The sequence below is a fragment of the Grammomys surdaster genome, unplaced genomic scaffold (genome assembly GCF_004785775.1).
Source record: "Grammomys surdaster isolate TR1022 unplaced genomic scaffold, NIH_TR_1.0 127, whole genome shotgun sequence".
Lineage (NCBI taxonomy): Eukaryota > Metazoa > Chordata > Mammalia > Rodentia > Muridae > Grammomys > Grammomys surdaster.
Window position 1 is genome coordinate 731,982 of NW_021604585.1, and position 13,436 is coordinate 745,417.

The following is a 13,436-nucleotide window of genomic DNA, read 5'->3' on the forward strand; positions in this document are numbered from 1 at the left end:
GGAGGAGGGGTGAGGGGATTGGGGGTTCCGGGGTGGGTGGGGGATGGAGTAAGGGGACAACATAGGAAATGTAAATAAAACATCCAATAAAAAAAAAAAGAAAAAAAAAAAAGAATCAAATTGCTTTCTAAAAACCAACCAAAAAAAAAAAAAAAAAAAAAAGCAGAGGTATCAAGAAAGCAGCAGACTGGCTCGGGGCCTTGGAATCTAATAAACACAGGGGCAGAATTTTGGGTGTTTTCTGTTTTGCCTTATAGACTTAAAACTGAAAATGTTGGCAACATCTAAATGGGAGCAGTAAGAAACAAGACTCCTCTGAAAGCCTAGTCTAACAAAATACCAACAGAAGATCAGCAAAAAGCTGACTGTTTTTCATATGTGAACTGCTTAACTAGCAAACAGCATCATTAGGTGTTTGCAATGAGCTGCTCTGACATGGGGACCAGGGTGATGTCAAGAGGGTGACAGAACAGGGGATTCTATTTCTATCAGCCAGGAATGAGACCTTCTACTATGTCAGTGGAAACCTTACAAGACTAGCTGCTATCCCAAAGGCAGTACCAAGGTACCTGCCTTCTTCTCCTCTGGGGTACCATAAAAGAATAGTTGGGATTCAAGGTCTATTTTACTGTCCTTCTCCCCATGATAAGCAGGCCTCCTGTGGTACTTGGAGAGGCCACACAGGAAGTGGTAATGAGGCATGTTAGCCCAAGTCAGCCAGGGAGATACAGAATGATAACAGGTCTCCTAATTTGGCCACTAACATAAACCTACAAATTCAAGCAGCTGAGTTGAACAACACAACTCAAGGAAATCCACATTAAGATAAATTATCATCTACCACTTACCTAAAAGATATCGCTTTTTGTTTTCCCTTGAGACACAAGGGGTCACTGTGCAGTTTGCACTTAGCTCAAACTCATGTTCTCCTGCCTTGGCTTCCTGAGACTGGGGATTATGCTAAAAACTTTTTGATAAAATTCAACTTACTGAAAGACAATACCTGCTACTAAGACTGCAAGCAAGCAGCTGAGTGTGTTAGTTATAAATAACCCCAGTATTATGGAGGTAGAGGTAGAGACAGCAGGATCAATTTAGGGTACATAGTAAGTTCAAGGCCTGCAGACAAAAAAAAAAAAAAAAGACTGCAGACAAAGAGAGATGTCTGTTATGAGGCACAAAGGGAATATTAATAAGTGTACACAGACCAGAAGGGAGAGCACAGACCCATCCCCATCTGAGATGACACAGAAATCCCAAACAACCCACAAAGAACTCTTGAGAACTAATATGGGAACCCAGCAAGGCTTAGCTGGCATACAAAAACAAAACTGCACTTCTCCTTTCTAGCAATGGGCACATGAGCAGTGGAATTAAATGTAATACTAATTACTGTGATTCCCTTCCAGAAAGATTTAAAGGTCAACTCATCGAAACATGTATAACATATCTTGAAAACAATTAAAAAAAAAATCAACCCTCCCATCCCCCCAAAATGAGAGGCAATAGTTGGCCAACAAAAATATGAACTCAATGCCATTTCTGTGGGCTTTTTGTTTCATTTTGCTTGGCTTTAGCATTTTTTGGTTTTACTCGTCTTTTGTCTACTTGTTTTGGTTTCTGTTTTTGTGGGGTTGTTTCTCATTTTTTGAAAAAGAACAAAGTTGGGTAGGTAAGGAGGTGAGGAGGATGGGGGAGTAGTAGGGGGAGGGGAAAATCATCAAGATTATTATATGAAAACAAAACATTTAATAAAAAAGAAAAACTATCAGAAAAAGAAGAGGCATTGTTCGTAGACTGAAAAGGCTCAATATAATAAGAATGTCAATTTTCTCCAAACTGATAGACACACTCAATCCAAGTCTTACTACGATCTCAGCAAGGTTTCTAATATAGGTAAGATGATGCTAATCAAAAGGACTAAAGTAAAGTAGCTAAATGACTAAACTGGGAGGAATCAATTTACTTGATTGAAATAACTTTCACATAGCTGGTAGAGTGGAAAAGTAAATCCTAAAAGATTACATACCGTATGATTCTATTTATGAAACACTCTGTTTTCTTTCTTTTTTGGAGACAGAGCCTCAGTATATAGTGCTGACTGGACTGGAACTCACTATATAGAGCAGGCTGTCCCCAAACTCACAGAGATCCTCCTACTTCTGACTTCTAGTTCTGGGATTAAAGGCATGCACCAACATCCCTGGCTGAAATAGTCTTGGAATGCAGAGTTACATGAATACAGAACACAGTATAGTTGTTATAGGAGGAAGCGGGTAGAGGAGCAACGTGAGAGACCTGTGAGGCAGAAATGTTCCGTGTCTTGACGCTGTATCAGGACCTGTGTCCTGTGGTCTAGTTCTGTTGTAAACTAGTTCTGCTGCTCTTCTGTAAAGCAGGGTAAAGGGCATAAATGATCTCTAATACCACAAGAACGTAAGCCTATAATACTCTCTGAATAAAGAGACTGAAGAGATGCTCACAAGATAGTAGTGCTCGCTGCTCTTCCAGACAACTAGAAGTTCCCAGCATCCATGCTACCAGGCAGCTCACAAGCACTTGTAACTCCAGCTTTTGGGGGTTTGAATACCCTCTTCTGGCTGCCAAGGGTTACGGTTATAAGGAAAAGCATTCTGCAAAGGTCTAAGACTTGGTAATACCGGTTGCATAGAATTAAGTAGTGAACGAAGCTATTGTTTGATGGGAAGTTTAAAATGTGAGAATGAAACACACTTGTTGATATGCACACTACCTACTGAGGGCTCATTACACTTAGGAGCACACTGCAAACCAGGTATCTACAGTTCACACTGAAAATGACATATCTCATTTCCTTGCCTAAAGGTCCTTAGACCTTGTATGATAATGCCAAAATCTGGTTCTTTTCCCCTACATCTAACCTTGTATTTCTTTAGGTTGAAATTCTTGATTTTTCTCAGAGGTTGCATGGCAAGATACAGGAAATTTTTACATGTTCTGTGTCAGGGATTGATACACTGATATGTCCCGATTTTCTCACACCCCTCACATATATCTACTACTGGTGACATTCAGTCTCATGTGGCCCAGGCTGGTTTCCAACTTGTTTTTTTAAGCTAAGGATGACTTTGAACTCCTAATCCTCTTACCAATACTTCCTAAGTGCCAGGATTATAGGTGTGTTCCACCACACCCAACTATGTGATTTTGTTAATGTCTCTTAATATCCTTTACAATTTCCTTTCTTGCATGTCTGAGTGTTAAGTACCTACAGAGGCTAGAAGAGGGTGTGAAATTCCCCTGGAGCTGGAGTTACAGGCTCTTGTGAGTTGCCTGACATGGGTACTGAGAACTGAACTTCCATCCTTTGGAAGTGCAGCAAGTGCTCTTAACCACGGAGTCATCTCTCCAGCCCAGTTATTCTTTTATTTGGCCCTGTTTTCCAGAAATCACATCAAATGGCTTGTTATCAAAAAGGCAAATATTAAAACAAGGTTACTTTCTGATCATCCCTCTGAAATCTGGAAAGAATGGGCAGCTTTCACTTAGGTCTGAGAAGGACTATAGAACAGGGTTAGTTTTGTGGCTAACCAACATCTCAGAGAAGCAAAGACATTCAGAGTAAAGGTAGACTTTATCAGTGCAAACCTGTTCTGATGCATCAGTTTCCTTTCTGCTCTGGAAAAGCAAGTGCCCCACCTTCTGCTTGTCTTCAGTGAGATTAGATTTCTTACCTGAAAATCAAATGCATTATATGACTGCTGAAGGCCCTTCTTTTTAATACAACCTAATTTCTTTTAGCTAATAATTTTTGTTTGGTTTTGTTTTGTAACAGTCTCTGTATGCAGACCAAGCTGGTCCTGTACTCAGTTTGTCTGTCTCCCTAGTGCAGCAAGCGCCTTTACCTGCTCAGCTACTACACAGCCTTAAGAGACACTCTGGGCTTCTGGTTTGCCTTCATTTACCTTAGTGCACAGACAGGCAGGAGGATAGCTGGGGAGGTGGTTCTCTCCTTCCAGTATAGGAACAGCCTGCAGCTGCTCATTTTAAAAGCTCTTCACTCTTATTACTCCCAACTGAATGACAGGATGAACCAGGCTTTCTCTTGTGGGCAGATGAGTCAAATCGGAGCACTGGGCATGCAAAGCCAATGCTCCATCACCAGTTACACCCGCAGGTCCCTTTGCCTTTTTACTAAGGGAAATTAGTTTATATAGTCTTGAGTTTATAGTTCATTAGCATATTTTAAAAGAAAGGATCTCATGCTATACCTTAAAAGTTTTTGTGATTATTCTGATAACTAAGAAAGATGAACAGTTCAAATACAAAATTTACATGAGGTAACTTTCAGATTAACTAGAACTCAGGACCATTCCAGGCATTCAGCCTTTAAAATCCAGGATTTTCCCCATTACATTTTAACACCTGCATATGACCAATAAGCTATCATTTTGAATATAACTTATATAACAATATTCTCCAAATATACACAACTGTTATAAGCTCTCTTGATTTTTTTTTTTTACTGTATCTTCACATTTATTAAGTATGTCTAATAAGACACGAGGTCTCATGAATTTTCTATGTAGCTCAGGCTGGACTGGAACTTGGGATATTCATTAGTGCTGAGAGTACAGGTATGGACCACCATGGCCAGCTTGTAATTTCTTCTTTAATGCATCTTTTTTTTTTTTTGGTTTTTCGAGACAGGGTTTCTCTGTGTAGCCTTGGCTGTCCTGGAACTCACTCTGTAGACCAGGCTAGCCTCGAACTCAGAAATCCGCCTGCCTCTGCCTCCCAAGTGCTGGGATTAAAGGCATGTGCCACCACCGCCGGGCCTTCTTTAATGCATCTTGTTTCTTCCTAAATTAATTTTGTAGGCATGTTATTATACACCGACTAAAGATTATCTTTGTATTATGCAAATGCTGACTTCTATGTTCCTGTATCTGGTTGTAAAACATTGCTCCCCAATTATTCCCTGACCGGTCAATACAGAAGTTGATCAGTAAATGACTGATCAGGGGAGAGAATAGGGCTGGACTTCCTCCCAGCCAGGGGAGGAGGGAAAGAGAGAGAGAAAAAGGATTTGCCAATGAGAGAGTCCAGGAGACACCATGAGAAAATACCTGCTGTTCAGAGAGGCAGATCAGTACTAAAATGCAATCATCATGGGGATTCTGCCTGAAGGTAGCCAGAGTAGCTTAGAGGATTAGAATAGAGTAATACTGCTCAGTTGTTGTGCCCTTAGGGCTTGTTAAATAAATTTAATAGTCTAGTTTCAATTATTTGGGAGCTAGTGGGTTAAGAGAAAAACTGTAAGAAACATTCATAGATCCCCCACTAACAAATTCCCTTCTCAGAAAGGAAATCCATTTTTTGGAGATCAAGAGAGTGACCAAGCATCCTGAAATTTGTTTCTTTATCTCACAATTTCCAGAAATTTAATACTGAAAGGTAATTAACAAGCCAGGCATGGTGGTGCACACCTTTGAGTCCTCAGGACTAAAGCACTCTAAATTTTAGCATGTGGGAGGCAGACGCAGGTAGATTTCTGAGTTTGAGGTCAGACTGGTCTATAGATCGAGTACCAGGATAGTCAGGGCTACACAGAAAAACAAAACAAACAACAAAAAGAAAAGTAATTAATAAGGGCATGGCAGGGAGAGGATTAACATTTGTTTCTTTGTAAATAATATGTCCATTTGTACCAACTCTGAAACTAAATCTTAGTAAGACTTTAGTTTATAATAAGTGATTCTTCTAACATTCTAAGCTACAATTGTTCCTAGTCCCTGCATAACTGGTAATGTGATTCACAACCTTGGGGTTCCCTTGATTAGATAAAACTATGGTATATGCTAAAAAATAAGAAATATCCACTGTCTTCAAGCACCTCTATAAGTTATTTATGAAGAATCTCATCCCTTCTCATTGGTAAGATAAGATAGTTACCACCATAATTAAAAGGGTCAATCTAGCACCACACATTAGCTGCTACCACTAGACAAAATTCCCTGCTGCAATGCTCTAGGGCACACACCATTACTTTATTGGCATTCTGGTCTAAAAATATTGGCTTTTTCTGGTCCTGAAGGAACAATTAGGAAAATCCATAGTGTAGAATAACTGAAGAAAATTAGAGTAGTTTTCAAAAATACTATGAGGAGCCAGAGAGATGCTCAGTGGTAAAAGTACTTATACCCAGGCAGTTAGCACACACCTTTAATCTCAGCACTTTGGAGGCAGAGGCAGGCAGATCTCTGAATTTGAGGCCAGTCTGATCTACAGTGCGAGTTCCAAGACAACCAGAGCTGCACAGAGAAACCCTGCCTCAAAAACCAAACAAACCAACAAAAGAGTACTTACTGCTCTTGCAGCAAGTTTGGTTCCCAGTACCCACAGAGCTCACAACCCGCAGGAGCAGTCCCAAAGGACTAGAACTTCTCGCTGGCCTCCTCAAGCACCAGGCAACCCCGTGATACAAGCACTACAACCCCATGATCCATGCTTACAAGCACTCACACATCTTTATAACATTAAAATGCTACACAGAGTGGGTGGCTGATGCAGTTTGAGATATCTGTCACTGTAATTAAGTGCAGTGTGTTACCCTAAATTACATCCTCAATCAGCAACTTTTTTTGGGGGGAGGGTGAGGGGAGCAGACAGTTCCTGAAAAGAAAGTCAATACACACACAGTTCCTTTCTGGAATAAGATTTTTTAAGAAAATGGGCCCTGCCAAGTGTGGTGGCTTATACCTTTAATCCTAGCACCTGGGAGAGGCATTCAGATCTCTGAGTTCTAGGCTCTCAGCAGAGGAGGAGGGATGGGAGGGAGAAAGAGACAGACAGATCACTTCTAGCTGTGGGACCCCGCCTTTTAAGGACATAAAGCAGCAGGCTACTATTCTAACAATAAAGGCAATTTTTAGATAATTAGGAAAATCTAAATGTCATCTTAAGTGTGATAATATTTCTAGACTGTAATGTCCTTCAGGAGGCACAGGCTGCAACAATTAAGGCTCAAGTTCATGATGTCTGAAACTTATTTACAAATGCTTCTTCAGTGAAACAAAGTGTATGTATATATGTGCTCAGGGAAGGGTGAGAGGGGGACGGGATGGAGAGTGAGGTGGGAGAGAAACACAGTTAAAAAGAATAATAATAATCCCCTAAACTATTTTTGTTCAAAGGCTGTAAGTTAGTGTTTATTTTGAGAGTTCAAATACTTAATAGAACTTTTATTGTTTTATTATCTTATTATCTTTCACATGACCCTTTAGATTATTTGCAAGTTTAGTTAGGTTGTGGGATTAACAGACAAGGTTTTTTTGTTGTTGTCTTTTTGTTTTGTTTGAGACAGGGTTTCTCGGTGTAGCCCTGGCTATCTTGGAACTCTATGTAGCTAGGCTTCTGTCCCTGAAGTCTTGGGATTAGAGGCTGCCACTACACTCAGCATTAACAGGCAACTCTTAATTAACTCAGTGTTAATCATAGCTAAAAGCATTTGAAAATGGATTCCCTTTTTTTTTGTTTTTGGTTTTTCGAGACAGGGTTTCTCTATATAGTCCTGGCTGTCCTGGAACTCACTCTGTAGACCAGGCTGGCCTCGAACTCAGAAATCTGCCTGCCTCTGCCTCCCAAGTGCTGTGAAAATGGATTCCTATTGTTTCCCCAATTCAAAGTCTAGCCCCAAGGAAGATGTGAACAAAGACTACTTGGGGTGGAGCCCCACGTCTGTCATTCTGTTACAAATTATTTCCTCGGGTCACTTTACCAATTGCCTTTGCAGCTGCTCAGCGTTTTGAAATTAGAGAGGAAAGGTCATTTTTTTTCATATCTAAGTTTTATATAGAAATTACAGAAGTCAATTCATGTCTAAGGTTTCTTGCAGCTCTGACATCGTCATTCGGTCTTTTAATATACTTATACAACAAATCATGAACCAAAAGATAAACCTAAGGGACAGCAAAAGAGAATATGTAACAGATATAAAAATGATTAATCACTAAACTAATCAAATAGCAACAACACAAAAGTAACAGGCCGTCCAAAGGTGTCTTTTTTTACCCTAGGCTGGTAGGAACATCAATAGTGGAAATATAAGAGATAAGATTTGTTACTTAGGTTTATATCTTACAATGTTTTACTTTGCTTAATCTATTTTTTTATTTTAAAACCTATTTTAAAAAGCCTCCAGCAAGGTGTAATGGGAAAACTCTAAGCAGTGCGTTCTCCACAAGGAGACCTGTGGGTCCTTGTACTCTAGACAGGGTAAAAGCCGAGGAAGTCTAGAGATTTTCTGTAAAGGGGCTCCTGTCTTGACAGCTCAAGGTCACCGAGTGGCTAGCTACCTTGCAGTCCCAAAGAGAGCTCCCAAGCCCTCCAGTGGGCGGTGTCTCGGGGCCTCGGGTTCCTATCCTCTGGGTGACAAGGCCTCCGGGGAGATCCGGCCTCCTGCTGCGCCGCGCTGCCGGTTGCGCAGCCCCACGACCCGCGTGCACGCGGCGGCTCCCTCCAGCGTACCTGCCCGCTACCTTTCCCGAGTGAAGGCTGCCACCCCGCTGCCCGTGAACCCGGGATTATGAGAGCAGAGGAAAGGGACCATACTTAGCCACAGGATTTCGCATCTGACACCGGTACCGGGATGAAGGGCTGCAGCACAGGTAGAGTCTGAGCTCGGAGGGTCAGTACCGAGAGTGCGCCGCGCCGCTGGATAGCGGAGAACACGTGGGGGCAGTGATGTCAAGCATGGCTTTAGACCCTTTGACGCAGATTCGTCACCACGTGGGAAAATACAGGAAGAAAAGCAAGTGCCCAAGTAAATTCTAAAATCACCTAAGAACTAACTTTTGTAATTATCTGTTAGTCAGTGCTCTCTGTACTTTTTACTTCTTTTTCCACGGCAACGGAATCTGTCGAAATTTCTAGAAAGCCTAATATGCTTAACCCTAGATTTCTAACGGTCTGCAGTTACTACAGTGTAAATAACCCTTGATAAACAAAAGCGTTTATGGGCTGATCGAGAATTCGCCAGTCCTCTAGGAATATTTAGTACTTTATCCAAACATAAACGCGATATGCTGCCTTTAAAATAAAAAGTCACATCTCTTTGAAGTCGTTTATGTTGGAAGTTTGTTTCCACCCGGACACGAATGTAAGAGCACCAGAGTGCATGCCCGTTCCGGTTGGAGGGGGGCGGATCTTTGCGCGCATGCGTACTGATGTTCAAGGGCGGGCTTTCGGGGAGGACGGAGTTGACCCGCGAACAACCGAAGCAATTATATCAAAATCAATACGGCGTGTTTGCCGGCCTCTGCGGAGACGTTGAAGACTAAGTTGAGGTGTCCGAAATTGCGTCAGGACTCGTAGAAAGAAAGCTATTAAGCTCCTATGAGGGTGATGTTTTAAAAACAGGATTTTAACGTTACTTGCTCGGCTGGGTCTTCGCAACAAATCTTAACCCCGCCTCCACGTCTGTTGGGGTTTTCAGCTACAGCTCAGGGTTTGGAGGAGTGCGTTTTTCGTACGGTTCCCGTGGCTTCTTTTTTTTGCTCTAGACATAAATTCATTTCAAATTGATTGCTTCGGCGCATTAACAGACTCAGTGGGATCAAGATATTCTTGTCGCATTTAGCCCTGGATTAAATGTCGAAATGTACAGCTTTGTGGATATTTTGTCTATAGACTTTCTAAGTTAACGACTGGTTTCATAATTATTTTTGGAATTCAGATAGTTTTCAAATTCACTTCCTCCATTACTTCTTTGCCTGATACTCAAAGAGGTGAAACTGTCCTTAAGTCCGTGAAGCTAGAATTCCCTCTGTTAAGAACCGCAGGACTTGTTTTGTGACTAATCATATGAAAAACGTTGAGTTTAGCCTGGAAAGGGGGAAAAGGCTTAAAATGCCAGCGAGGAGACTGCGAGAGGTTGTTTCTCCAAACCAAGGGAATAAATTGGCTGTGGTGGAAGATGAGCTGCCCCGTGTCCCTCCAGCACTGTCTGCAAATAAGTGTCATGCTGTTGGAACGAGAACTAGCTCAAATGGAACGTTACGTGGTATGTGATTCCAAGTGTTTTAGTTTCTCACCCAGTTTACGTTTTTTATAAGTCGCTAGTGTTTATTTCTGACTCTATTTTGGGTTGTGCATTCCTCCAAATTTAGAGGAGTCAGTGCTTATATTCTGAAATGTAAGATACAAGTCTGGTTTGTACAGATGTTTGAAAAGTAACTTGGTTCTCTGGGAAAATAACCAAACAGACTACAAGGTTTCAGCATGTAGAATGAATAACACTTGAGTATTTCCTCTTGTATGTTCTTGGTGTATAGTCTGCTTAATATTTACTAAATGCTCTATTTTCTTTTTGGATAGTGCTATCCAATCTGGTGTAAGAAAAATGCATAGCTTCAGTCTTTGGTGGCATTTGTATTTACAATTCACATGTCCTGTTTAGAGCTATGAAATTGTATTGATTATTTTAAGGATCATATTGATACAATATGCTTGTTGCATTTTGGAGGTACACTATAGTAGGCCATTTGTTAGATCATAGTTTTATATCTATCTAGTGTTTTTCGTTTGTTTATTTTTGAGACAAGGTTTCCCTTGTCCTGGCTGGCTTTGAACTCACTATGTAGACCAGGGTGGCCTTAAACTCACAGAAATCTGCCTCCTGAAAGCTGGGATTAAAGGCATTCACTACCATGCCTGGCTATATACAAGTTTTTTTTTTTTTTTTCTGGTAAACCTAATATTTCTGCATTGGATAAAATATCTTTTAGGATTTTCAAAAATACCATTTTCAATTGTGTATGTGTAGGTATCCAGAAATGAGTTTAGGTACCCATGGAGGCCTGAGTAGCTAAATCTACCTAGAGCTAGACTCAACAGGTGGTTGTGAGGTCTCTGTTGGAGGTTCCAAACTGCAGTCCTTTGCAAGATCAGCAAGCACTTTTACCTGCCCTGCCATCTCTCCAGCCCCTGAAAAAATTTTTTTAAAAAATCTCATTTTATTTTATTGGAGAGGATCACATTGTGTAGCACTATTTGGCCTAAAACTCACTCTGTAGACTGGGATAGCCTCAAACTTAGAGAAATTCACCTCTCTGCTTTTGAGCGTTACAGTTAAAGATCTTCCACACCACGCACGGCTGCTGTTAAAACATTTTAGATCTTACCTACTTAACTTACCTGTTTTAGTTCATCCTTATTTTGTTGAATAATAAGCTATAAAGCCTTCTATTAGAATGTATTTAAATGTATCTTCTTAGTTTCTCTTACAGGAAAGTGTCTTCACGTTTGGTTTTTATGTTAATATAGAGATTCTCAGTTCTTGTAACATGCCTACACAGTTGCCAAGGGTCAGGTTTTGATTTAAAAGCCACTCAGATTGGACCTGTGGCTCAGTGCTAGAGCTTACAATGAGAGGAGCCTTGGGTTCAGTCCCTGGGAAAAAACACAACACAGCTCTCAGTGACTCTTTTGTTTTCTTAGGCTCATTGGATTTAACTTCTGCTAGACAGTATCACCAGCCTCTGTCAGAAAACCCCACTGAACCCAATAAAAGTGTAAGTAAAAGAATTCTGAGTCATATCAATATTGTCAAGATTTTTAAAGTTCTGTTTTGTTAACAACATGTGTGTTTTGCATGGGTATCCTGTATTACAGGGGATGTTTTGTCCTTTGATCATTTCATTTTTATCTGTTTCGTTTGTGTACATGTAACAATGTGTGTAGGCATGTGCAGTCCCTTTTTGTGTGTGAAGGTCAGAAGACAACCTTCAAGAATTTATTTTCTCCTATTACATGTGTCCCCGAAATCAAGTTTGAATCATCAACCTTGGCAGCTAGTCTCTTCATCTACTGAACCATCCTACCAGCTCCAGAAATGTTCTACAGATTATGACTTGAAGAGTGTGGGACATTACATATGTCTGTTATATTGTTAATTTTGTTGGTGTTTTTAAATGAACACTCATCATCCTTTTTTTTTTTTTTTTTTTTTTGGCTTTGGCTTTTGGCTTTTGGCTTTTGGCTTTTGGCTTTTGGCTTTTGGCTTTTGGCTTTTGGCTTTTGGCTTTTGGCTTTTGGCTGTCCTGGAACTCACTCTGTAGGCCAGGGTGGCCTCGAACTCAGAAATCCACCTGCCTCTGCCTCCCAAGTGCTGGGATTAAAGGCGTGCACTACCACTGCCCGGCTTTTTTTGGTTTTTCGAGACAAGGTTTCTCTGTATAGCTCATCTTAACTTTAAAATTTTTTTTTCCATTTTCATGTGTATATGTGTGTGTTCATGTTTGTGTATGGAGGGGTAAGGGGTGTGTGTACAGGCAATGGCTCGAGGTCGCTGTCAGGAAGCATCCTCCATTGCCCCGCCACCTTATTTTATTCAGTCAGGATATCTTAGTCCCAGAGCTCACAGACATGGCTAGTCTAACTGACCACCTGCTCTGGGGATCTCCTGCCTCAGCCTTCCTTTCAGGGCTGCAATTACCTCAGCCTTCCAGGGCTGCAGTTACAGGCAGGCTGCCGCATCCTTCCAGCATTCACTTGGGTTCTGGGAATCCGTGTACTTGTGAGGTAAGTGCTTAACTACTGAGCCATCTCCCCAGCCCTATTCTTTTCCTTCCCTTTTATGTTTAGCAAAAAAAAGAGCAGCATGGAGTTCATCTAGTACCTTAAGAGTTCAAGTGTCTCAGTGTGGAGTCTCAGAGATGAGTTCTAGGATCACACTTAAGAGCAGGAAACTCTTAAACAGTAGATATGAGTTGTACAGCACAACTTTGTAAGACAGTGTGTGACCTCAGTGACTAAGGAAGCTGTGGTTAGGTTGCAGTGTTGTAATGTTAAAGGACCATGCTGGTTTCCCTGCACTTGACTCCCCCTCGAGGAGGATTAGCACATTAAGCTAGAGCAGCTGAGATGCTCAATGTGGATTTGACTCAGTTCCACTTCTGTGTGCTTGTTGATTTTCTCATAATTTCTCACTCTTCTGATTTCATATTGCTCGTTCATTGAGAAATCCTCTAGTGGCTTCAGAGTACCTAGGAAAGGTGTAGTGCTGGGAATGAAGTAAATGAAATGTGCAGACCTGCCTTCGTAGGTCCCAGTGCTCAGATGGCTATGGTTGGACTCTGTTAGTGGTCATTTAAGCTCATTCAGTCTTACTTCTTTCTTTTATGCCCAAAGGATTTTTCTAAAGATGCTGTAGTTTGGAGGCTACCTTTGAATGAAACAGAAGAGAACAACGCACGAAAAGGTAAATTAATACAGTTGATTCAGCTTAGTAATCAGCTTGATAAAGCTGAGTTAAAATGTACAGAAAGTGGTTTGTTTCATCAGTTTTGAATGCACAGTTCTGTGACATTGGCCTTAATAACATTTAGTGACATCGAGTACATGGACCTTGTGCAAGCACCACTGTCATTTACCTCCAGATTGTTAACCCCTCCCCC

At 41.1% G+C, this 13,436-nt stretch overlaps 2 protein-coding genes across 8 annotated transcripts in view; one reads left to right on the forward strand and one right to left on the reverse strand.

Moving 5' to 3' along the window:
• The window catches only part of Timm9 (translocase of inner mitochondrial membrane 9), a 14,301-nt gene extending 5,575 nt beyond the window's left edge, over nt 1-8,726 (reverse strand). For 2 of the 3 annotated variants that reach the window (XM_028790015.1, XM_028790000.1), the window contains exons 1-2: nt 8,593-8,726; nt 3,628-3,713 (exon numbers count right to left, since the gene is read on the reverse strand). The gene's annotated coding sequence lies outside the window, so the exon portion shown is untranslated. The remainder of the gene's footprint in view (nt 1-3,627; nt 3,714-8,592) is intronic. The other variant, XM_028790008.1, reaches the window with a different exon arrangement.
• A 611-nt stretch (nt 8,727-9,337) lies between these two features.
• Nucleotides 9,338-13,436, forward strand: part of Kiaa0586 (KIAA0586 ortholog) — a 100,284-nt gene continuing 96,185 nt past the window's right edge. For 3 of the 5 annotated variants that reach the window (XM_028789286.1, XM_028789294.1, XM_028789297.1), the window contains exon 1: nt 13,218-13,240. Coding sequence is in view for 1 of the 5 variants with exons in the window: in XM_028789298.1 (XP_028645131.1) it covers nt 9,844-10,042; nt 11,479-11,552; nt 13,171-13,309 (412 nt within the window). In the remaining 4 variants the exon portion in view is untranslated. Of the gene's footprint in view, nt 10,043-11,478; nt 11,553-13,170; nt 13,310-13,436 lie in introns of those variants that run through there. The other 2 variants (XM_028789298.1, XM_028789292.1) reach the window with 2 other exon arrangements.